Raw genomic sequence first — 27,982 nt, 5'->3', positions numbered from 1 at the left:
GAAAGTGTATGTTGTGCCGCTTATTTCGCTCCGCGTTTTATTTGACGCACCCGTTACCTGAACAAAAAATATGTGCAAATAGTTAAAAGTGCGCGTTAAATCCACCTTTTTAATATTCCGTGCTTATCAGAGACAATTATGTTCGGTGCTGCATTTACGTGATTGAAAGTGAAAGAAAAAAAAAAGAGAGGATAGATAGAGGAGGAATACCATGTTTCGCTACATTCCAATTTTTAAAGGGTGTAACAGGCAGGTGGAATACGTTGACAAGCGTCATTGCTCTCTGCCTAGCGTCCCCGACGATATCCTGAGATATTCGAGGAGCTTGGAGGAACTTTTACTCGATGCGAATCATATACGCGAATTACCGAAGGTAAGCAATTATAAACTTGCCGCATGCCAACTTTATTGTACCAATCTCTCTTTCTCTCTCTCTTTCTCTCTCTCTCTCTCTCTCTGTCTTCCCTCTTGTTCTTTCTCCCTTCTTTTATTTTTTCTCTCTTTTTCTCCAACTGCCTCCATGACGTCTCGTCCCGTTGCGCTACAATAGACGTGGAACGCTTACGACGTAATTTTTCTGTATACTATACTATACTCTGTCATTATATTACTACTACTCCTACTACTACTGCTACTACTACTACTACTACTACTACTACTACTACTCTACTACTACTACTACTACTACTACTACTACTACTCTACTACTACTACTACTACTACTACACTACTACTACTATCTACATATATCTTTCAATCTTATCGGTTATACAGTAGTACATTAATAAAACTATCATCTAACATTTTAAAATATTTTTTTGTAGAACTTCTTCCGTCTTCAGAGGCTACGAAAACTCGGACTAAGCGACAATGAAATTGGTCGTTTGCCACCGGACATACAAAATTTTGAGAACCTCGTGGAATTGGACGTATCCAGGAACGGTGAGAGAGAGCTGTATTATTTTCATAATAGTCTCTTTCGTTTTTCACACTGCATTTTCCAACAGAGGATATATAATAGGATTGAGAACTGAAGAATGCAACCAAAAAAAAAAGAGAAAAAAAAAGTTAAGGATCTACTACGGCATTCCAGAAAGCAATAAATGCCAATACCGGTTGAGCTTATAAAGATTCTTGGATGTTCCGTGCACGAGTTTTCTTCTTTGGGGGGTTTCTTTTTATTTCCTTTCTCTTTTTTTTCTTTCACTATTTCTTTCTCTTTCTTTCTTTCATCTTTGTCTCTCTTATTCTTTTAGTTGCTTCTACCTTTCCTTTCTCTTTCTCTTTCTCTTTCTCTTTCTCTCTTTTTCTTTCACTATCCCTCTCCCACTACTTTCTACACAACCATGTTCCTCTTTCAAGCACGATTCTTTAGCACACTCGATCGGTTTCTCTCTCTCTCTCTCTCTCTCTCTCTCTCTCTCTCTCTCTCTTTCTCTTTTACTCTTTCGTCATGGAAACGATCGACGTAGGCCCTTCGAAGGTTTCACAGGGGAAATATCTATTGGAAAAGTTGGTCGTTGTCGTCGTTGTCATTATCGTCACGTTTATAAAATAAATAGAAAAACTCAGATTGTATGATACTTGAAGAAAGATAAGAAAAATGGTTTCATGTGTATGCATCTGTGTTTTATATATATTAATGCACAACGTAGAACTGATAGTTATAATATAGTTTACGCAACAAAAAAGGCGGGACTGAACGGACGAGTTTCATTAACGGGATATTATCTTTACGTCTCGTCGTACTACGGATTGTAAGAGGGAGAGCTTTTTTGGTGGGAGAAGTATAAGAGAAAAGATAAACAGAGAGATAAGGTATTATGACTTTAACAGTAGTAGAGTAGTAGTAGTAGTAGTAATATTATAAAAGATGAAATATTTGGGTAAACGATAAATACATATATATACTAAAATTATCTTTTTAAAAATTCATGTAGTCATATATATTATTATTTTTCTTTGATATGTTTTATCCTTTTTCACTTTTTTAACTGTCAACATTAGTAGTATTGAGTCAGAGCAACCACGTGTTTGCTCAATATATATATATGTATGCATGTATTTGTTCATGTACTATCTATTTATCTGTGTTGTAACTTTGTCATTTTATACGCTAAACGTTTTCCTCTCCATCAATTTTATTCAATCAATTTGTAATAATACTTAAGTAGAAAACAACATTCAAACAAATAGATCTTTTAATAATAAAATTTATTTCTTTTCAAATGAAACAATTAAAAAAAGTTAATCGAGTTACTACTACTACTACTACTATTGAATGACGTCACGATTAAATCTAACGTGTAAAGATATATAACTTTTTATCAAGTTCTATTCTTTAATCTTGATATCGATGTCTGATATCTATAAATACTAATTAATGTTATAAAAAGATCTATCTTCCGGTCAACGTTATTATCCCTTTATATTGATTTTCTTTTGATTTTTTTTGTTTTTTTTTTTAAATCCAATTTACATACCACGATCAGATGTTATAATTAATGGTAATTAAGGTTATATAGGAAAAAACGTAGTATAATAATTGATATAATCACGTGTTATGCATCATACGTAGTAAAAATAATTTCATTCTTACTAGGGTGTAACAGGTATTCATCAAATCGTCTTTCATAAGTATTTATATATACATACGCACATACACACATGTATATATATGCACGTCTACTCCATCCTGTTCACTTTCTAACAAAGATTCACCGGCTCGTAAGAGCGAAGACATGTTGAAACGTTTCCCCTGGTCTTCTTTCTCCTTTTCACTCATTCGTTCATGGCTACAAGTACTTTCTTAAGAGGGAAGCCTTACCTTTCCTTTCCTTTACTTTACTTTACTTTGCTTTACTATACTTTACCGTTCTTCATCGGGTTCATGCACTTTGAATTTACTTACCGTTTCATCTCAACGTTTTTACCTTTTGAATCTTTTTCATTTTATTTCTTTTTTTAATTGAACTGAATGATCCTAATCGCTTTTTTTTTCTTTTTTAGAAAAATATTCAGACATCACAAAAACCAACTAACAAAAAAAAAATAAAGAAAAGTAGAAAGAAAAAAAGAAAGAAAAGAAGGAAGATTAGGGTAGAAGTGGGGAGAATGAATATTATTTCATTGTATATAGCAGGTTTTATTTTTCACCAAAATTTCTTGAAACCTTCGTACTGAAAAGAAGAAAGGGTTGCCTTTAGAAAATGTGAAGAAAATTTATAGCCTGATTCAACGTATTCTCGTCGTATATATATATATATTCCATATCTCTTGTTGATCTTATAACGTAGAAAGTGGAAATATTTTTAGACATAACAGAGATTCAATGGAAACTCTGAAAGAGATTAAAATTTGTTCTTTCCTTTAATCGTTTGAAAAACACAAAGTAAACATTTCCACACGAGCATTCAAATAAAGATAAAAAAGATGTTCTTTATAATAGGGGGGCTTAACGATTCCATTATTATTAATCGTTTATCGATAAATAATTGTGTTGTTAAAATTCCATCGAAGAATACGATTCGTAGGATTTCAACATATTGTAATACTAATATAATAATAATAATAATAATCGTCGTTACTATTCACTTTGGAACGAGCTTTTATCATTTAATACGTTCAATTAATATTGAATGAAGTTTGCATTTTAAATAGCTTCAAATGGAAGATTCAATGTCGGAACAATCGGTTAGAAACTAAAAAAATCATTTCAATGTTATGTCGCATGAATGATGTGATCATATTCATTCTTTTTCTTTTTTATTTTATTTGGTTTTATTTGACAATATTTATTGATATATTTTACTGGAAAATAATTAATCATTGTCCAGTATTTTAATGGTAATTCTTATTCTGATTATAGTGGTAAATTCATGGTTCAATTATCAGTATCGTTGGAAGCTTTTCAAACTGTTATGTGTTATATGCGTCAATCTCGACTTAAAAGCATTCAAAGATAACGTTATTGCACATGTATGCTTGATACTTAAATGTTATATGTATTTGTAAATCAGTGATTATACGTCCTGATACTTTTTTCCCTATCGACAAAATCCTGTTTTGTTTTAGTTTTTTTATTTTAAACAAAGAGGGTATACTACCTCGATACTAGTTGAATTTTATTGATGATCATTTCTACACACACACACACACACACACGTTGATTTTATTTTCGGCTTTGCCATCAGTAGTACGCTAAAGCTGATCGGTTCTTTCTCTCTTTCTCTCTTTGATAACGAGCAGTTAACTTTGTTTATCAACCGACACGATTTTAGAACACAATCGTGGTGCATATGGTACCCAAAGCAGCACACGTTTACGATTCTTAAGGGGGCCATCATTCTAATACGAGCAAACCCAATTTTTCAAATAATTCTTTTTTTTTTTTTTCTGAGAAAAAGAAGAAAAAAAAGATGTGTAATATTTCCATCCAGTTGATCTGCAAAGTGGTGCTAGCCAACGTATCTTTTTTACCATCAACTATTTCCTGGTTCCAGATAGTTTATTGTCGCGGTACCATGACAAAATTAATGACATTTATAACGGCAGTTTGGTACAGAAAGCTTATTAAAAACAGTTAGGAGAGAACTTCAATGAACACGAGAATAATATATATTTTGTGTAATAATAATAAAAAGATTGCTATACAGCTTATTAACATTTGTAACCGAATATACTGTTGTCGTAATCACATGTAAACTTTTCATTTAATATTGGCGAGAAATAAAGTGGGCCGAATATATCGAAATACATGGTTCTTATGTTAGTGTACAATTTATTACCGCGAAATGTTATACATCCGGTTTAAAATATGTCGTCGTTTCGTGTTTCGACTGATTATATATCACCAAATCCTTTTAATTCAATTTTTTCTATTCTTTAGATTTCATTTTATGATTTTTTCTTTATTCTTACGTTTATTCTTACGTTTATTCTTACGTCTCAGTATGAATATAAACAATTTGAATTAGTGTAAAAATAGAAACAATACAAAGTTAGTAGAACCATTTGGTAAGCATTCATGATTTAAAATAGCTTTGAAAAGAATGTCAGGGATTGAAACACATTACACAGGCTTTGCTTATATTCAAATGCTCTTAACGTCAGCAACAGACGAATAAGATTTTATATTGATAAATAAATACCAACGCAACTCATGCCGAAGCCCGATTTTAAGCTTTAGCAGGTGTCTAACATTCAATGAATATCAACTTGTATTTCAAGCGTACAATATTTTTTTCTTTTTTTTTTTTCTTTTTTTCTCCTCTACACCATTACCATCAATTTCTTAATGATTGCAATGATAATATGAAATTAATTCTTAGGGGGGTTTGGTACGTTTGAGTAAACGTAAAGTATTATTAAGAAGGTGTGGTTTTTACGTTTATTATCAGCCTTATGTGTGTTCAACAACGACACTATTTTCTAGATAAAGGTTAAACCAATCGAAACCAAGAGACTAAGTTAAATGTTTGCCATACCTTTTTATTTCCTACTTTTCTTTTTTTTTCTTATTATACTTCGTTGAAAATTTTTGTGATATAAAACCGATCATTTTAATCATGTTAAATTGGAAACATCGTGTCAAGTAATTTTCCGCATTTATACAATGTTTTAGAGCGAGTGTCATGGTCGCATTAAGTAATCCTAGTGCTTTGAAACATTCTTGTAAGAAGGCATATACGGTCATTACGTTATTCTACGTGCCATCACGATTACGTGTGTCAAACCAACACACACACACATACCACTTGGTACTATCGTTTTATCGATACTTGGTGCTTCTCTCTTTCTTTCTCTCTCGACCTTATTTGAAAAAAAAAGAGAAAGAGAAGCGCTTACCTAAAATATACAGAATGCACCATTGTTACTGGTTTGTTTCATTGTATTTGGCAGCGAGTATTAGTTTTTCGTGAGGTCACAAGTTATGCAGGTGTTTCTATCTCGGGATACGTGTTAGAATCCGAACGAGACACGTTTTTTTATAACATAAGGAACGTCCGGGAAGCAAAATGCTTGTGCACGCTTTGCGTAACCCAATTGTACAATCCTTATTTGAGTTTCCGTTGATGTCTCTTAGGTATGCGAGTACGCATTAACGTCGTTTCCGTGATAAGCTTACGATGATTTCTTTGACTAACTAAACTGTCTTTCTATAATAGGCTAACTAACAAAAGTAATAGCCTTAGCCTATTTTCTTGCTAATAACTTGTATACCAAGTGAATGCCAAGTTGAAGAAATAATCAAAGTAGAGTAACTGACACATCGGTTTTAACTAAAAGTTCGGAAATGTAGCCCGAGTTATGTTCAAATGAACTTCTTAACAACGTTACTGTCACTCGAACCAAACGTATAATTACACATATCGATCTAACGTGATACGTTTCGCCTTCGTAATTTTAGCCTTTTGCATGTTACTGTTGCAACGAAGCAAGTAAACCGGTTGGTTCATTAACCGCTAAGAAAAGCAACCGTGGTAAATATTAAATTACGCAGACCGGACGAAAATTCAAGTCCTCCTCAAAGTCCACGTAATCTATTCGTTTTGCTCTTATAGCAAGGTAGACGATCGTGTGTCCTTCCTATCATCATTACTCAACCGATTCTACCGTTCTACATTTCTACCGTTATTTAATATATCATTTCTTTGATTATTTTCTAAAAGTAACTTTTCGATTTAATCATTTTTCCCATCTCATCGAAATAAATGTATATTGTCAACAATTTCCCGTTAGATTGCTTCGTTGTCTTCTATGAACTTTTCTTTGATTTAATATTATGTTTATACGACATTCCTAAGAGGAGTATTATTTTAGTTATACATATGCTCGACTAAAGTAAACAAAATAAATCGAGTCGACTTTCATAGGGGACAATGAAACAGTCGAACGGTTTACGTCGATCGGGAAGGTACTTCCTATCCTATTATTATTTTAATAGATATTATTAAATTGATTGTAATATTAAAAAAACATTTAATAATTGTTAGACACATACATTATTTTCGTATTAGTTTAATTAATTTTTCATTTCATTCTAAAAAAAAAAAAAAATATCTACCGTTTAGAAATTTGTCTATTACTATTACTATTAACTGTTAGTGTTGCTGCACATTTAAGAATGACTATATAACGCATGATCATGCGAAAACTCGTCGCGTGAGCTTGTAAAAGATAAACCGTGACCGCAACAGGTTTGGGTTCAGGAAACTTACACCTTGATGATTAAAGCGCCCACGCATTGCATGTTTCTATTCCGAAAGAAATAAATAAAGAAAGAAGAGTAGAAAAAATATAGATGAAAATTCCACGCGTGTTTCCTATGATCGAATAATATTGAATTAATGTAGGTAAAATAACGGATGACAAAGTTATACATCCGTGAGGAAAAATCATCTTCACGTTGCGTTTGCGTGCGAGAGATAGTAATTTGTGATACGCAACAGGTATACACACACACATGCATAGTTCAATTTAATGCGCATGTGCGTGCAACGAGTTCTTCTAGGACAAGTATATATGTATTATACATCGACCGATCCATAGGACGCCATACATATTCCATATATTTTGTCTCTTAGTTTATATCAATCAATCATATATTTAATACAATATGTAGTTATATGTTAAAAATATAATATAGAAAAATGAAATAACCAAAGACTGGAATATACGAAGGAATAATTTGGAAGCTTTTAACAACTACACTTTATTTCTATATCAAATTTCAATATATTTCATTTATTATTGAGAATGATTCATCTTTAAACGATATATTCATACAATGTTTTTATCAAGTTAAATTTGTTCTTTCTTCTTCTTCTTTTTTTTTCTTTTTTATTTTTTATTTTTTTTATAAGCTAAAGTGAGTATAAAACTAGGACACAAACCCCACATAACTGTCCGGAGTGAGAAACAGCTCGATAGTGAAAATAGCACATATTGCCTTTTAAACTGTCGAGTTTTTCCCAGTAACTGAGACATGTATGTACAATGAACGATTGTAAAATAGTATCGAATGTATCAAACACACAGTAATCTTCCAAGCCCTTTAGCCAAGGATATGCTCATTTAATGCAATCATATATTTGAAGAAAAAAAGAATAAATAAAAAACTAGGCTGAATTTCATATATTGGATTGGATAGAAACTAGGTTTGAAATATTTACTTATTGCGATTAAAAAAGAACTAAATTAGGATTACGTCCCCATATAAGTGTTCGATAAATATCAAGAAATAGTTAAAATATCGTTTCGAGCAAAACCTGACACAGGGATAAATACTATAAATAACTTGTAACATCCACCCTCGGCCTTTTAACATTTATCATAGGCAAGCTTTTCAAAGATACTTCAAACTATTATAACATTATGCTAGTGTTACACGTGTGACAATCTTCTTTAATTCATACCTATATATATATTCACCGTATATATATACGGTGGTCCACTTTGAACTTTTCGTTCAAACTATTTGATATTTTTATTATTATTGCTTGAACAAAAATCAATCCGTTAACGGAATGTATTAATAACTCATCATCATCATTATCATCATCATCATCATCATCATCATCAATATTTAGTAGTAGTTTTATTCTTTTTTCTTTTTCCAACAAAGGAAAGTACGATTAACGAAAGGGGAATAGGGGGAAATGAATGATGGTCATGGGGATATACCCCCTTAAAGCGGAATCACGCTCGGTTGTAATTGTTCCGAAGTTATACAGCAAAATACTGCAGTAATAATACATACTCTCAACATATGCAACAATGCAACGAATATTATAAATACCTCTCGGTAAAAAAAATACAAAAATACAAAAATACAAAAAAAAAATAGAAAAATATACATACGTGTATAGGTTTGCGCGTGCGTGTGTTCTCACGTGTACGAATAAATAAAAAGAAAAAATAAGAAAAAAGAAAAAAAAACATGATAAAAGGAGTAAAACACGCGTTCGTCACGCGGCACGCACCTTTATTTTGCTTGGTCATTATGATGAAAAAAGAAAAAAGAAAAAAGAAAAAAGAAAAAAGAAAAAAAAACAAGAAAATATAATAATTCTCCTTCTTTTACACCAGGTCTCTTATTTGCTACGAAAAACTTGCTTCTTTATTTTCTTTACATAATAATTATTCTTCTGCAAACTTTAAAATAATTACTTGCTTTGTTTTTATTTTTTTTTATTTTTTAGTATTAACGTTAAGTCATTTGGATTTTGTTAGGTTAAAGGAAATTTATGTATTAATAATTTTTTAATGAAATATGATTGGGACTTTGGAAAACGAAGGAGAATTAAACTTAGCTAGCGTGAGTTTCGAAAAATAGCATCGTTCAATCACCGGGAAAATTGAATTTCATGGTTGCAACGGATCTGAAAAACAGGGATAGATTAGAGAATATATTTTACGTATGAAAGAATATTTAAACTGACATTTTTTAAATGTTTATCAAAGAAAAAAAGAAGAAAGAAAAATATTACCTTTTATAAGAGAAACCAATTTTATTTTGTTGTATTTTTTCATTACAGATATACCAGACATTCCTGAAAACATTAAAAACTTACAAGCGTTACAAATTGCAGATTTTAGTAGTAACCCTATTCCTAAGTAAGTCAAATTAATTTTATTATTATATATGAATTCATTTTGTTTTCTTTTTGTTAATTCAATATATTTTCATATATTTCAGACTTCCAGCAGGCTTCGTAGAGCTAAGAAATTTAACTATTCTTGGCTTGAATGATATGTCCTTAACAAAATTACCACCTGATTTTGGAAGGTACAATTTTTCTACGAAATTTCTTCAATAATTTATACAATTATGAATATGATGAAATTTAACATTATTATATTTGTTGAATTTGATTTAGCTTGGAAGCATTACAGTCGTTAGAGTTACGTGAAAATTTACTCAAGGTTTTACCCGAATCCCTTTCGAAACTGAGTAAACTTGAACGACTAGACCTTGGTGATAATGAACTTGAAGAATTAGTAAGTCCTAAAAAATATCATTTTTAAAAATATTATAAACATTTGATAGAGAGTTAGGGGAATTTGTCAAGTCCCCTTTATCATTGGAATCGACAAAATAATTGTTCTTCTTCTTATGGTTAATTGTAGCCACCTCACATAGGAAAATTACCAGCGTTACAAGAATTATGGTTGGATCACAACCAATTACAACACTTACCTCCTGAAATTGGTGAATTAAAGACATTGGCGTGTTTAGATGTTTCGGAAAATCGTTTAGAAGATCTTCCTGAAGAAATAAGTGGTTTAGAATCATTAACTGATTTACATTTGTCACAAAATGTTATTGAAAAGTTGCCAGATGGAATTGGTGATCTTAAAAAGTTAACTATTCTTAAAGTTGATCAAAATAGATTATCTACGCTTAATCCAAATATAGGAAGGTAAAATTATCATTGAATTCACTTTTTATTTCAATTAATTGAATCAAAGTTCTTTAAAGAGAATTTGATATATGTCAATAGATAATTATATTTGTTTCAGATGCGAGAATTTGCAAGAATTAATTCTTACAGAAAATTTTCTTTTAGAATTGCCAACATCCGTAGGAAATCTTCTTAATTTAAATAATTTAAATGTGGATAGGAATAGTCTACAAATTCTGCCTATAGAAATTGGTAAGGATGCACAATTCATTTATTTATATCATTTTTTTAAATCACATACATATATTGAAATTTGATTTTATTGTAGGTAATTTAAAACAATTAGGTGTACTTTCTTTAAGAAATAACAAATTGAAGTACCTTCCAGCAGAAGTTGGCCAATGTTTATCACTACACGTTTTGGATGTATCTGGAAACAGGTGCAATTATCTTTATATTAATATCATATATCATATAAATATTAAAATGCATCATATTACAGGTTACAACACTTGCCATATTCTTTAATAAATCTCAATTTGAAAGCAGTTTGGTTGAGTGAAAATCAAGCTCAACCTATGTTAACTTTTCAAAATGATATTGATGAAGAAACTGGAGAAAAAGTACTTACTTGTTTCCTTTTACCTCAATTAGAATATCATCCTGATGGTATGTATTTTGATGGATTTTATTTTATTACTAAAAACAACTATTTAATATAAATATAATCTTTTAATATAGATTCTGGAAGATTAGGTACTACGTTGGTTGGATTGAGATCCGTTCAAGGAGAAATACCTGAGCTTAGCGATGACGAAGGGTGGCAAGAACGTGAAGCATCTAGAACACATTCGGTAAAATTCACAGATGAACCACCAGATGCAGATAAGGAGGTGAGCAGTTCACAACTGGCAGGCTTTTCTTCTTTTTTTACCCGATTTTTTCATTATTTATTCAGACGATTTAACTGCATGAAACGATCTAACTCTTACACGTCGTTAAATTAATCATCCAAACATTTTTCATTAATATATTCCCCCTACTATTATGTCAATACTTTCAATATACATATTGCAATTTAAAGATATATTTACGAACTATAATATATAGATATAATAATTTTAAATATACATATATATATATATTGTATATATATTTATATATTGTTTAATAGGACTAACAAATTGTTGATTTATCATTTAGTGTCATATGATGTGATAAATATATTGTTTTAATATATTATAGAAACTTTTGTACATAATGTAACATAATATTTGTGTAATAAAATAATATATGTTAAAACAATGACTAGTTTCACATTTATATCAAATATTACACATCTATTTGTATATTAAATATTATCATGCAAAATATAAAATTCATCGTGCTAATATTTTTTTATTTCAGACGCCATTTGTTCGACAAAATACACCACATCCGAAGGAACTAAAAGCGAAGGCTCATAAATTGTTTTGTAAAGGAAGAAACGACAGTAGATCGGGTTCTACCGAAGAACAGGTAATTGTTTTTTTGTTTTTACCTTTATAATATTTATAAAGCTAATTTATAAAATAAAAAGAATCAATCAAAATGTCATTTCTACAAGTTTCATTATTATTTATTTTTAGGATGTTTCTCAAACATTTGGCTTGGATAAAACTGAATCAGAAACACCGATAAAACCACCTAGCGAAGATGAAGTACAAAATATAATAGAACAAGATCAATCTTCGGAGCATGAAATTTCTAGAGAGGAACAAAAAGAATTGGAAACATTACCCGATAGTACTGATACTCAAACTAACAACGAGATCGCTGTATTTTCTTCCCATGGTGCTACAGAACCACCGACTGTTGTAAGAAATTAATACATCTCTGACATAGTTTTATTTCTTCTTGATAATAAAAACTTAGATTATTTGTTTTTACAGAATACAGGTTCTGATGGAACCATATCGGAATTAAAAGGAAAGGACGATGACGAATCTGAAGCTGAAGATATGCAAAGGCACGTAGAATTTTCCGTTATAGAAGATACAGATTACGAAGGATCTGGTGAAACGAATAAACCAAATAGATTGCATCGTCGAGATACGCCACATCATTTAAAAAATAAACGTATTCATACAGCTATTGACAAAGAAAAAGTAGCTTCGCTTATTGCACAGGTAAATTTTATTATTCATTTTATAGATATTTATTATATTTTGAACAAATAAATCTATTTCTTTAGGCATTAATGAAAAAACCTGACGAAACTCCTGCAACAATTGTCCCTGAACAAACAGAATCTTCAGAAATCATAGATGGACACAGCCAAGGTAATACATATATATATATATATTTTTATGTAAAAATTATTAGATATAAAGATTTAACCGGTGCATATATATAAGATTTATACAAATAAAATTTCTTTAAAAAATCTTAGTAGATAGTAGAAATGATAAGAGATGGTTTCTGTAGAGATTATCTTATCTATTACTCATTTATCAGTATATTGTAAGATGGTGGATGCGTAGAAAACGTGTTAAAAAAAAATACCCAAGTAAAATATTCACAGAAACTTTTATTATATCATGCCTAAAAAGTATCGGTGTTTTGTTAGAAATAAAAAGAAGTTAGGTAATGCAATTAATAACAAGTATAAAATGGCATGTAATAATAATGTTAATATAATATAATTGTGTTGTTAGGTGCAACATCGGATGCAGAACCAACGTTAGAAGTTAGGGAAGAACAGTATGAAATTCATATTGAACGAACGACAGGTGGACTTGGCTTGTCTATAGCAGGAGGTATTGGATCAACCCCATTTAAGGGTGACGATGAAGGAATTTTCATATCCAGAGTTACAGAAGGTACAAAACACATTGTTTTTTAAAATCATAGCTATATCGCGCGTTGTATCTGATAAATATATTTAAATTATAATATATTTTTTTAGGTGGACCCGCTGATTTAGCTGGTTTAAGAGTAGGGGATAAAGTAATCTCTGTTAATGGAGTTTCAGTAGTTAATGTGGACCATTATGATGCTGTTGAAGTTCTCAAAGCATGTGGGCGTGTGCTGATATTAGTTGTATTAAGAGAAGTAACAAGAATAGTGCCATCGTATGAGCAGGTGTGTTATTTTATAAGATATTCTTTTGTTTTCTTTTATGCCCATTAGTTTGTTTATTAATGTTAATAATAATATGTTATTAGAATTCAATGAGAAAAGACTCATTGTGCTCTAGTTTGAGCACAAGTAGAGCACCAAGCGCAACATCTTACGTATCATCTACAGCTTTATCGTATAATTTAGAAAATGGTGATGCTTCTAGTACACACGAAGCAGCAAAGGTAAATCCTTCTTATATATGTTTTAGTTTTTTTGCTTTAGAAAATTTTAATATTTTATTATTATATTGGATTTGATTCAGGTAAAAAAGCTTCCTGAAGCATTAACTTCAAAAACAGGTAGCGAACCTATGGTGTCTGTTCTTATACATACAACACTAATAAGGGACCAAAATGGGTTAGGATTTAGTATTGCCGGTGGTGAGGGTTCACCACCAGTTAAAGACAATAGTGATGTAAGTCAATATTAAGTACAAATAAAAAAGTCAATATTCCAATAAAATAATATAAATATTAAAATTTTAGGCTATATATATTTCGAGGATAACTGATGGTGGAGTTGCACAAAAAGATGGCAAGTTATTAGTTGGAGATAAAGTAATATCTGTAAGTTTATAGCTGAAAAAGTGAATCCGCTTTTTTGTTATTTTAAAATATTTATTATCAGAATAATTCTCATAAATGTAATTTATCTTTAGATTAATGGAGTTGAAATGAGAGGAGCCAAACATGAACAAGCGGTAGCTTTACTTACGGGCTTGGAAAGATTTGTTCGATTAGTTGTCGAACGTGAAATGCCACTTTCTCAAGCAAATCCAGCTACGGTAGTAACTCCATCTGAAAAATCACCTCGCGTTATTGGTGCACCTAGACCGTATACAGGGTTATATAATGCTAATAGTTATATGGCAAATAGACCGGCTTATGCAGGTTATCGTCGTTCTATGGATGCTGACAAAACTTTATCTCCAAGTCCTACTTCTAAAACACCACCGCCATTAAAATCAGACATGATGTATACAGCACCAAAAATGAATGGTATTAGTGATCCAGGAAATAACGTTAAAAGTGTTCCTCCTTCTGTGCCACTAAGTCCAACAAATAGTCAAATTTATCCGCAACCTGCTCCAAGGCACAGTGTTACGCAGGCAATGGCAGCATCTACGACTAATACTAATTCTACACCTACGTCTTCAACGGAACCTAGACCAACATCCCCGTTACCGGAAGATATACAGGTACCGAAGCCAATCACCAACGAGGAATTTCAAGCCATGATTCCTGCCCATTTCCTTCGACATCCAACATCCTCACCTTCACCAGATTCCCATCAAGGTCCTATTGTGACAGTGACGATCAAGCAACCTGACAATCTACCTGGAGATGTTAACTTTCCTCCAGCTCCTACGACAATTGGTAAAGTTACTGAAACCATCATAAAGAGTACGCTCACAGAGACCGTCGTTACTAGAGTGACTGACAATCAACTGGTGCAACCAGTTATTATCGAGGTATGTGCCTGGTAGCTGCATGTTCATACATTACATTTCTAACTTTATTCTTAACTTTATGTCTTTTCTTTTTTATATAGTTTTTGGGTTTATCTTCCTTTGGATTATGTACTTTATGTATGAATAACTTTTTTTACTTTTCTTTTTTTTCATCCAACATGCAATAAGCATTTATATGTACTATGTCTACAAATAGTACAATTCAATAATATAATTTCCTATAATGACTTTATTACACCTATTGTCAAATCCATATCCATTATTTTTGCTCTTTATATTTTTCATATCATCACATTTTCTTTACAGTTATATGTATAATTTTACTTATTGTATTTATTTATTTATTTATTATTATTAGGAATACAAAATATGTCTGAATGTTTGCTTATATAATCTGTTTTTTATTAACTTGTTTCCATGCTTTGAAGGTACTTAAATGAGCATATTATTTCAAATAAATTGAATGAGAGAAAATCAATTTCTATAATAATCTAGTTTGCATGATAATCATGTATATCTATCAAAAATATAATAATTACTTGTAACTTCATACTTCAATTATAGAATATAAATTCATATGAAATTTTTTATTGTTATATATATATAATGATTATTATTATATTCAATATAACTATCGAAAAATTTGTTTGCATGCTTTTTAAATATTTTCTATATACTAAATATTACTTGGTTACGAAATATGAATGCAATGCTGAATGCTCGCATATTATATATATATATATATATATCTTCTATATAACTTAAGAAATGTTTTAAATAATATTTTATTACAAAAATTAGTTGGGTTTTGATTTGGTTATATGGGCAATTATTTTGTGTGCTTAAATTTATTCATAATGAGTATTTACTCTCAGAGACATGGAAACAGGTAAGTAAAATGAATTATTTAAAAACTCTCTTCATCATGCCGATTGAAAAAAAAAAAAAAGAAAATACACATACATACATGTGTTTACAATGTGTATACGATGTGTATTCAAGTTGGTGTGTCTCCCACAGTTTTATATATAAGATTCAAGATTTTTCATATTAATAACTTTTACGTATATATATACACATTAATATTAATGTACATTTAACGTTTTTAAATATTCATCTTACTCTTATATTCAATTAAATTCATAATATTTAATAAAATATCAAAACAAGTGCATATTGTGATTATGTTTATATTATCTAAGAACATAACCACAATATTTTCTGCATTTGCAAAAATAAGAAAGAGAAAACCTCCTTATCGTAAGAATATATATATATATTTGAATATGCATTGAATTTTATTATTAAATGTTTTAATTACAAAGTAATAAATGTTTAGGATGTCGTGTTGGTGAAAGAAGGATCACTTGGATTTAGTATAATAGGAGGAACCGATCATTCTTGTACTCCATTTGGTGCAAAGGAACCTGGAATTTTTATATCTCACGTAAGTATATTCACACGTTATATATAATTATAATTATAAATATACAAAATATTATACATCATATATATTAGGTTGTACCTGGCGGTATAGCAGCTAAATCTGGTAAGCTTAGAATGGGTGATAGAATATTGAAGGTAAATGGAACCGATGTAACAAAAGCGACCCATCAGGAAGCCGTAATGGAACTTTTACGACCTGGAGATCAGATTGTACTTACCGTACAGCATGATCCTCTTCCAGAAAGTTATCAGGTGAGAAAAATCATTTATTTTCAAGTACATAATACTTACATTTCTTTTTACATTATATCATATTATAATATATTTCATCTGCAATCTTAATGAAGAAATTTAATATAAAAATACAACCCAATTGTATTATTATATGCAAATTACTAAATAATGTGTTCTTTTTAAATACCATTTATATATAATATACTTAATTAACATAGATCTATTCATATATATATTTATATATATATATACATTTTTAATAGCGTTACAAAATGCTTTGTTATTTTATACAAATCTTTTAATTACAAGCTTACCGCTACATTTTTTTTTTTTTTTCATTTTTTTTTCTGTTTATAGAAGCGAAACACGCTTTCCAAGTATGCTCGGTTTGAGTACACAAATTTAATTTTTCTTATTTTATATTACATTATTCAATTTGTACGTATATTTACGTATCTACTGTTATTCGCATAGATTTTTGTTTATTTCTACACACAAAAGTAAAAAAAAAAAAAAAAATACTTTTCTATAATAATCACAACATTGCACCTGTGTATCATACAGAGATATGATATTGAAGTAATTTTCTTCTATTTTTGATTATGCTTGTGCTGACAAATGCCCGTAAATTGCAATAGTATGGCACTCAATAGTTTACCTATTTTCCTTACTTAATGCAATTTTTGTATAATTTGTCCTACAAGCTGGTCGAAATAGAGTACATCCCTGTGACAGTAAGTACTCAATGCATTTGACCTGTTATTTTCATTTGAAATATTTTGCTTCCTCCTACACCAACAAGGCTGTAAAACAAGCTCAGCACTGATTCACAAATGATTGCTTATGTCTAGGCAAAAGTTTTCTAGAAAAATCATAGCATTCTTTTTAAATGCTTCCTATGCTTTATTATCATACCTAAGATATATATACATATATTTTTTTTAATTATAAATTTATAAAAATATAGAAAAATTGATATATTTAATATTTCCACACATGAAATATATATGATGAAAATAAATAAAATATATTGACAAAATACACGTGTAAAATATAAATAATAATGTATCATTATTTTTTGTAGGAATTGGTAATTATAAAAGAACCAGGAGAAAAATTGGGAATGCATATTAAAGGAGGACTTAGAGGCCAAAAAGGCAACCCCCTTGATCATACGGATGAAGGAGTTTTTATATCTAAAATTAATTCAGGCGGAGCAGCTAAGAGAGATGGTAGATTAAAGGTAATCAAAATAAGATTCATGTCATTAAAATGTAAAAAAAGGTTTTATATAATCGGAGTTTCAAAAATATATTATTTGAACAGGTCGGTATGAGGCTGTTAGAAGTCAACGGAACATCTTTACTGGGTGCAACTCATCAAGAAGCTGTAAACATTCTTCGGTGCTCAGGAAATACGATCACATTGGTGGTTTGTAAAGGTTACGATAAAAATGAAGTTGAGTCAGTATTACCTTTATCCGATGGCAGAGATTCTAAAGAATCCATCAGGGTGTCGAGAGAATTTAAAGATCCACCTACAGAAGATATTAAATCATTATCGCAAAGTATATCAAGCTTGGATCGTGACGATGAAGAAGCAGCAACGCTTAGGCAAGAACAAGAAATGAAAGCGGAGCTTGTAGCGTGGGAACAAGAAGAGAGGGAACGAGCTTTAATTGAACACAGGGAGAAATCCACTCCTGAGAAAGTATGTGTTTATTTTATAGTTTACTCATTTTTATTTGTAATTAAAGAGGTGCTCTAATCATTTTATTATAAAGGTTTTAGACGTAGTGAGAGCGGCAGAATCCTTAGTACATAAATCAAGTAGTCCAGTTGATATGGTTGTACCACCAAAGTCCCCGAGTGGTACAAAGGATCTCAAAACTACCACCATCGTGATGAGTAAACACACGTTAGCTCCTCAGAATCCAACAGTAAGTAATTCATTTGTAATATCTCATTTCGTTTATTGTCAACATATACGAATCTAAATTTGTTATGCATGCAGCATTTTTTTTAGCAAGCATGATATATATTTTAAAATAGTTGTTTTTTTTTTTATCATAGTATATAGTAGCATGTGTTTTATTTTATTAATTATTTAATAGTTTGAAAAAGTATAAATTAACTTAATTTTATTATTCAACGATGTCTATATATTTGATAGTATTGTAGAACTTATCCTTTTTCCTGTGATGATTTTAAAAAGTACTTTTTTTTAAATTTTTATATATGCTATAATTCCTCTTTTTAGATATAAGTGTAAAATGTTGTATATATAGGTATTTTTTGATATACTTTTCTTAAAGTATATATGTATAGGGGCCAAAATCTACATACTCACATGTTTAACTCATTAATAGTAATAATAACTATTTTTCTCTAGTATATAACATCATTGATAATGTTGCACTTGTAATAAAAGTAGGGCCTACATTGGGAAAATGAGAAAGATGTGTACTAATACGAATGATGAATAATAACATGCGATACTAAAATATGTATATCAAGCACTAAAGAATATCACAATTCAAATGTTTTTACTTAGAACTTTTAATATTTTATATAATATAACATAGATAATTTTTTATTTTTTATTAGTATAGAGCATTCTGTTTATTGCCTTATTTTTTTCTTTTTATTTACTTATCTATTTATTCTTTTTTTTTATATATATATGTATATACATATGCATACACGTACAAATGACCATTGAATTCTTCTGGATTGAAAATATTAAATAATATTATATATTTTAATTAATATAGTTACGTTAGTTCAAAGATAAAATGAAATGAAATAATAATCCTTATACTGACTTATAGTGCATTATGAAAACAGATATGTAGAAATACTAAAAGCACTTTTGATGAACTATACCATGCATCGTGAAAAATTATATATTACATACAGGATATTCAAAAAGATCAAAGCCTAATTTATACTAACGTGTTAACTTCTTTTTTTATCTTTAAGCTCAATCTTTTTGGAAACCCTGTTACCAGACCCACTTCAGTTATATAAAATATATGTTTTATTATAGTTTCTTTTTTTATGTTTTTTTTTTAATTTTTATTTTTTATATGTAATATATTATCAAAGCACATTTCTGTGTTAAATAATAATTATGTTAGAATGATGATTGAAATCACTCAGATCAGCATATTAATAAAATGAAAATTGTAAATTGACCTGTTAAAAATTGAATATAATTCTTGACTATCTCGTACTTAATTCATTCTAATCTTCGTTACTTTTACATGGCGCATGAGTTGTACGTTTGTCAGTGTTTTTAGCGTCGCATGCTCTCCTGAGCGTCAAAACAAGAGATATTTAACGTGTTTACAGAAAGTGGAAGGTGATAGTGCTACTTTGGCTGCCCTCTAACAGGAGTGAGTCGTTCGACCCTCTACTCATTTTCCCTGTGTCTACGTCCATACCTCTGATTCCACAGGATTGTGCCATAATATAAATAATTCTAAGCAAATTCATGACACGAACTTCATTATCCATTGTTTATTGCGTTTCCGTCTATGATGTCATTGTTATACAATTTAACTATTGTTATTGCATTTTTTAATAATACTGCCATTATATAACATTAGGAGCATTTATCGAGAATCTGCTAATGGGATTAATTCATTCCGTAAATAATTGGGGTTTTTATTATTGTTTTTGATTTTATGTCAAGAGATATCAAAAGATTTTTTTCTAACACTATATAAAAAAAGTGTGTGATATCTTCCTAACTAAAGATTCTCGTGTATATATATATATATATTGATCATCTTCTCTTTCTCTCTCTCTCTCTCTCTCTCTCTTTTTTTTTTCTCTTTGTTTCTATAGGTATCGGTTATAAATGAGAAAAATATTTCTGTGATAGGTAGACAGAAGTGTTAAAGCACAGAGTTGTTTCTCAACGTACTTTAATCAAATATTTTCTAGCAACGTTTATACACTGATTCTGAGGCTTTATTTCCAATTAATCTTTGAAACGTTAGGCATATAGTGGATAGAATCTTATGGACTGACTTTAAAGCTTGTGATGCTTCTAGGATACAAAATTTAAAATATTCATAAATTGTGATATAAATGAATTGGCAATTGAATTTACTGAGAGTCAGTGTGTTTCTATTAACAGAAATAAAATCCATATCTCCACATATTATAGAATTTGACGTACCATGAACAAAAGTGATATTTTCTGATAATCCCTTGTTGTTAATGGTGACTATTATATATATATATATATATTCCAGGATGGGAAAACATTTGCCATACACAGGATATATTTAACTTTTTCTTAAAGATATCACATATGTTTATAGAATGATCAATTAAATATGTACAGTGCAACAAGTCGCACAGGTCTATATTTACAATAACAGCACTTTGACAAATTGATATATATATATATATATATTATAATTATATAAATCACATATTATGGATACTAATGCTTGATATACAGAAATGACGTTTTTTATATCGTTAGTAACGTAGTTTAAAAACATGAAACATTTTTCAAATCTTTATTTGATTATTTCATATTTATCATATATTTACTATCACGCACAGAAAAAAAATAAGGCAAATTAGTATAGTTTATTTCTCTCTCTCAAAAAAAAAAAAAAAAAAAAAAAGAATGTATTAATTTAACTTATTATATTACCTCATTGAATGTGATGAGTAGAAATTTGGATAATTTCAAAATTAATGTCTCATAATGTCATTATTTGTTATAAAAAGTTTTATTTTTTATACTATAGATATATTAGCTTATTATAGTCAGTGGAAAAAAGAAAAAGTAAAAGTATTTCCATATCATTGACAGAGATAATGTATCCATAAATAACAAATTTCATCATAAAAATCATGTACAGCAAAAAAAAAAAAAAAGAATATAAAAAGAAAGAAAATGATTGTATTGTTTATAAGACATTGTTGCATGTAACAAAACTTGCATTCATTCTGAATTAAAAGTGCTAATTCTCTACGATGTTCATTGCTACAGTATAAACTCATATCATTAATGAGGTATAAATCAGTGTACTGTAATTTATAAATTTTCTATAAATGTTATATGTTGAACATAATTCTAATATGGACCAGATGTTTATATATTATTACAGAATATAAAAATAAGATATTTATCTATTAATAAAATGAAAGGATGTTAAAGCTCCTGTTGATTGATATAGAAGCACAATTAGAACGGTGTTTTCATATATCGATGCATAGGATTATTCTGAAAATGGTTATATTTGTTGTATTTTAATAACTAATTAAACAGGCTAGTAAATGATAAATAAATTCAAACTGAATAACATATTAACTAACAAGCAGTTCCTGGGTATTGAAATATTATTTTGAATCATTTGAAAAGGTTTATGTTGTTTCAGAGCATCCTATAATGCATTGATATGATTCTAATTAAAATGGGATAGGGTACAAATATTTAAGAAACTTTAGTGAACAAACTGACTTTTTCATATTGAGGGAAAAAGTACACGAATAAGATTATGATGTGCAAAGCTGCATTAATTGTTGCAATAATAGTACAATGAAATCACACACTACTGAGTGTTAAAAAGAACAAACAAACAAACATAAAAAATGAGTAGGTTTGAAACTGATTCCTTTTTAATTCTAACATAGATTTTGTATGACATGTAGTGTCAAAAATAAATCTGTTTTTAAAGTATAAATATAAATTCTATGACTATATGAAATGATTTATTAAATGCAATTGCATATTGCAATGTTGTATAGTTAAAACTTTGAAAATAGCATATATTTATTTGAACGCACACTATATATATATATCATTTCTTTAGTTGTATTAAAAACAAAAACACATATGCACAATTTTGTTTACAAAAACATTGTTATACAATAAAAATTATATTTTTTGGCATATGTTATTACAACAATTTTCGTAATATATGCACGTACATTTACGATTTGTAGAAACATAATTCTAATCACAATATTTTTTCTTTTTTTCTTTTTTTTGAGTTTTGTTTTAACACATCATTTTTCATTAGATTTATCTCATCATATTTTAATATAATGTCAATTATACTAATATGATTTTGGTCTTATTTATTCAGTGGAAAGTTCAAATTGGAGGATCAATGGATCGTACTTCAACAAAATCTCCGGTCTCTACTCTTACTACAACTGCAAATTTCAATCGCTCTGCTTCTACCCAAACATTACCTTCCCCAAAAAAGAAGAGTTCCGCAGTACCTAAACGTAGCATTACATTTGCCGATCTTCCACCAATTTCTAAAGAAAGCACAGTTAGCGTTCCCTTGTCGCCTACTGTCAAATCTAAATCATTATCCAAAGAATCATTCCCATCCATGCATGAAACTTTTCTAACACAACAACAACAACAACAACAACAACTACAACCTCAGATTTCTTCCTATTCAAAGAAAACTTATCCAAATCCAATACAAATTACTCAACCACGTTTTCAACTTCCTCCTACACCTTTGACTGCTCCTGAATATATGGGGAAATTAGGTTCTTCTTCAACTTGCTTTAACAAACGACAGATAGCACGTTCTGTTGATGGAAAGGTTCGGGTTGAGGTGGGTTTTGTAAGCATGTGTAATTTATTTAAACTAATGTACTGTTTCTAATTATGAAATATTATTTACAAGGAATATGTTTCATTCACCATATAAAGCTTTATTATTGCATCAAATTTTGTTTGTGATTAATGGCGATATTATCAGCAAAAAAACAAAAAGAAAACAAACAAGAAAAATATGTATACATCGAATTTTCTATTCATTCAAGATTTTAAAAAGGCTACAGCATAAAGAGATTATTCTCTTGATAGTATATATAATCAATCATTTTGATTTCAAATAATCATTTCTAATTATTCCAAAATATTTGATCATGTATTTTTCAAATAATATATTGTAATAATAATAATAATTATTATTATTATTATTATTTTCTGTTTTTATTCATATAAATTTTATAAACAGCTTTCACCGACAACATCTCCATCACCATCACCAGTAAAAATGTCAGTCAGTGATAAGAAGAAATTGTTTGAAAGTGCCATGGAAGAACATCTTAAACCTTCTCCTAAACCAGGTAACAAATTATTAGTAAATTATCGTAGGGTACAAATTTTATAATTATATATATATATATATATATATATATATATATATATATATATATATATATATATATATATTAATATTGTAAACATTATTTTTCAGAAAAAGTATTTAGCTTTTTAAGTCAAGACGAAGTTGAAAAGATGAAACAAGAAGAAGGTAATTCGATATTGTGTATAAAATAATTTTGTTCATTTAATAATATTTTTTTTGTAATTGTTATTCGCTATATTCTTTACTTGCAGAAAAGAAAATTGCAACATTAACAAGAGATGAATTAAAATCATGGGCCCAATTGGATGAAAATGAAGGTCTTGAAGATTTGGAAGATTCGATAGAACAGGATAACAGGCGTCCTAAGTAAGCCATATATAAATGTATCCATTCTTCGCATCTTCACGTTACGTTTTCATCTATTCTTGTCCTGTGTATGAAACATTTAACATTGAAAAAAAAAACAGAATTTTTATTATTTATCATTATCATTTTTTCATTCAAACTTACATACAGTATCTGTCAGATTTTTATTCCAGTGTATAGACTTTGCACTTTTTAGCACTTATGGTTAGAGTAAAAACGTAGTATATATATATATCTGCTTATTTTTTAAGAATTACATACACTTCTAAAGTATATGAAAGCACATTGCACGCATATACACGCATATAATGCACCATTTTTAAGATACTTACTTCATACTTGATTTATTACGCTTGTATATAAAAATCCAAAGTATTATTACTATTATTATTATTACTACTATAATTGTTAGTATTATTATTATTACTATTACTATTATTACTATTATTATTATTATTATTATTATTAATTAAGATTACTATTAGTATAAGTATTATTATTAGTATTATTATTAGTATTATTATTATAACACGCACTCATATTTGTCATAGAAAAATGTACACTGTAATATTTCATTTATTTTATAAGCATTGAAAATTAGATAGCTAGCTAAATATATTCTTAAATGATGCAAGGTTGTAGGAATTTCCGAAAATTAATTTTTATACAGTTATACATTTTTTTTGTATACATTATAAAAAAAATTCTTCTTTTATAATAGGAAAAGTAACAATAATAACACAGATAATATAGGATTACACAAACAATTAATTTATCTTATGATAAATGTATAATCATTTTATATTACATTTAAGAATATCATTTATTTTACATAAAAAACATAAAAATATATGATTAATCTTAACTTTTGTACATGTTCGTAAACTTGAAATGCTTAAATTGTTGCATGCTTTAAACAAAATAATTACGGTCGTATTTCTACTATGTAATGCTTCTTAAATAATAAGGCATTTATATTGGCTTATAAGCTTAGAAATTACTATAGGAAAATAGTATATCTTAGCAAAATAAATATTGCTTACACTCTCACTGAAGCACTTAGTGAAATTCAAATTATAATGCATATGTCATCACTAAAGTATAATAGTAGAGGGCAGATGGGTTTACAAAATTGGAAGTATGCCTTAGGAGGAGTTTATGTTGTGCAATAAAAACAACCATTGAGAAATTCTTCATAATGAATTATATTTCACTAGAATATAATTCTTCTTCGATGCCACTTCAAAATCAATCGTTTCTTAATCGCTAGAATTTGAATTGTAGATCAATTTTATTCGCTGTAATATGACCGGCAGACACTTAGTTTTCTTTTACTTTTAAAAAATATTTGTAAATACGTAGTGTGTATATTTTCTTTTGCCTTTTTGTATCTTTTTGTATCGTGTGTTTATCGCTTTTGTAATATACTTTTTTTTCTTTTTTGTATAAATAAACATTAGAATATATTCAGACACGAATGTAATTTGTCAGCGTGCATGCTCATTACCTTACAGTAGCAGACTGAGTTCGCGAAGTTCGGTCGCTCTTCTGCAGAATATACCGAGCACAGTGAGGACAGCGAAGGCAGAACGTCGATTGAAGGAGAGAATGATACAAGAGGTATTACAACTAATACCATTGTATTAATGCATGTACTATTATTATTATTATTATTATTATTTCTCAAGTCAAGTTTTAACGTTTGATTTATTTTCTAGAAAATGGGATATATGTTAAAAGGCAATATATAAAGTATACGTTATTTTTCTTTGAATCTTTTTTAGGGCTTGATTTCGGATGAAGATGAAGAAAGTCATTTAACTCCTGCCGAACAACGAGCCTTACGAGCAGAAAAACGTGCTGCATGGAGGCAAGCTCGTTTAAAATCGCTTGAACAGGTATTATTATAATAATAATAATATGTTATACGTAACATCATTGTAATTACATTGAAAAGAAAAATTTGGATTTATAGGATGCTCTTCAGGCACAAATAGTTATTAAAAAAATGAGCGAAATGATGGATACTACGGATAAAGCTGAAATGTTGGAAGATAGGGCAGATCCTTATAATGTTTCCGATCAAGAAAAGATCACCGAAGTAAGCATTGGGAATGAGAGGATAGCTTGAACACACAAAATTGCAGTATCTAATATAACTGTCTCTTTCTTAAACAGTATTTAACACCTCTTTTTTAACTGTATCATTAGTTGTGTATTAACTTGGTTATTTTACTAATTATTGCTCATATGTGCTCTCATGCGTCTAACAAATTGAATTATGAGAACCCACAATGGTCATATTACTACAGTGGTATTATTATCTCGTTTGTCTTACTATCATAGTTCACTACGTTACGGCCGTCTAGCGCAGATTTTCCTAAACTTGCTGTACGCAGCAAAGTGGGTCCTCCTAAAGAAATACGTGAATCTGAGAAAGTAGTGGACGAGAAGGTCACTCGCCGTACTGAAGAATACGTGGATGAGGTGACAGGTGAACGTCGTGTACGAACGGTCGAATACGTCGAGAAGCTAATTGAGCGACAGGTACTATGATGATTCTAAATTTAGCACAGAATTCACATGCACCAGATTGTTTTCATATACATCATACTATTGGACAAAAATGAGATTTTGGCACAATATCTTTTTAGAGCACTACTTTCTTTTAATTACAAATATCAAAACGAAAGGTAGATGATAGATAGATAGATAAGTCATTTTGAACAAATTATTCACTGGAGATTCAATTGTCTGTAATAATGGTGTACCCTGCAGACAAATTATGAAAACGTTTGAATTTAATATTCAGATAATCTTCTTATTACACACATGCGCATGCCTCTTGAATGTGTTTTAAGCTTCTAAGCATTATAAAATATAAGGGGTAACAGTAGTTAATATTTCTATTTGCTGTTCCAAGAAACCAACTCTCACTCTGGATTTGCAACCTGCACCACCTTGAGCAAATGATTTCATTTCCACAGTTCACTAACAAACAAAATCTTCTTCTTATACTATTGGTAATGCTCGTTTTAGTTTTCTTACATATAACACATTACTAATTTAATTATTAACATATATGTTTCTTCTTTAGCTGCTTATTAAAATTATTATTATTATTTTAGTATTATATTTATATCATTTTCTTTTCTTTTTTTTATAAAGATAAAAATGCAAAATTGTTTTACATGTTATAAATGTTTTATGTGTTATATTCGTTTGTGATTTTCTTCTTTTTTTTCTTTTTAGAGTATTGTCTATTTGTTTAATTTGTGTCTATTTTAGAATGTTGCTATTATTGTCCACTATATTTTGACTTTTTACAACAAATATATAGATATATATATATATATGTATAAATAGGTTGAAACTTTGAGAGAAAAAAATTATATCGTTGGAATTAAGTAACGCTGAAGACGAAATAGAAAGCAAAACTGGCACCGGAGCAAGTGATGCTGAAAGTGAAAATGAAGAACTTGCAAGTCAGCGTTCTGTCCAAGATACGCTTGAAGAAAAAACTGATCCTCTTATTTCAACTAATGCAACTGAAGGTGCTTCATCCAAGCAAAACACGAATATTATTGTTACTACGACTAAGAAAAAGAAAAGAAAACAAGGTAGAAAAAAAATCGGCATTGAGAGTCAAATAAAAGGCTTCAAATATTAACATTCATTTTTAAAAGTTTGCTTAAAAGAAAAGACAGAATTTCTTAATCTCATATAAGTTAGATCATTGCATACATA

The 27,982-nt window shown here is 29.3% G+C and overlaps 1 protein-coding gene across 1 annotated transcript; it reads left to right on the top strand.

The window, feature by feature from the left end:
- The first annotated feature begins 51 nt into the window (after window positions 1-51).
- scrib (scribble planar cell polarity protein) lies at window positions 52-27,939 on the top strand. The gene is given in 36 exon segments (XM_015320909.2): window positions 52-373; window positions 825-942; window positions 9,540-9,618; window positions 9,701-9,790; window positions 9,882-10,002; window positions 10,132-10,424; window positions 10,525-10,658; window positions 10,735-10,846; window positions 10,909-11,075; window positions 11,148-11,299; window positions 11,814-11,924; window positions 12,035-12,262; window positions 12,338-12,574; window positions 12,640-12,727; window positions 13,103-13,267; window positions 13,354-13,529; window positions 13,613-13,750; window positions 13,831-13,983; window positions 14,054-14,134; window positions 14,227-15,039; window positions 16,379-16,486; window positions 16,558-16,737; window positions 17,424-17,453; window positions 17,804-17,962; window positions 18,046-18,429; window positions 18,503-18,658; window positions 22,838-23,326; window positions 23,735-23,846; window positions 23,978-24,034; window positions 24,121-24,235; window positions 25,750-25,855; window positions 26,020-26,133; window positions 26,211-26,336; window positions 26,582-26,782; window positions 27,602-27,619; window positions 27,621-27,939. Coding segments are annotated over 36 exon segments (6,258 nt in total). The 5' UTR covers window positions 52-211; the 3' UTR covers window positions 27,906-27,939.
- The last annotated feature ends 43 nt before the right edge of the window (window positions 27,940-27,982 follow it).

The sequence above is a fragment of the Polistes dominula genome, unplaced genomic scaffold (assembly GCF_049000335.1).
Source record: "Polistes dominula isolate Pdom_NZ unplaced genomic scaffold, Pdom_raw_medaka contig_29, whole genome shotgun sequence".
In the NCBI taxonomy this organism is placed as follows: domain Eukaryota; kingdom Metazoa; phylum Arthropoda; class Insecta; order Hymenoptera; family Vespidae; genus Polistes; species Polistes dominula.
This window is presented reverse-complemented; position numbering and strand designations above follow the sequence as displayed.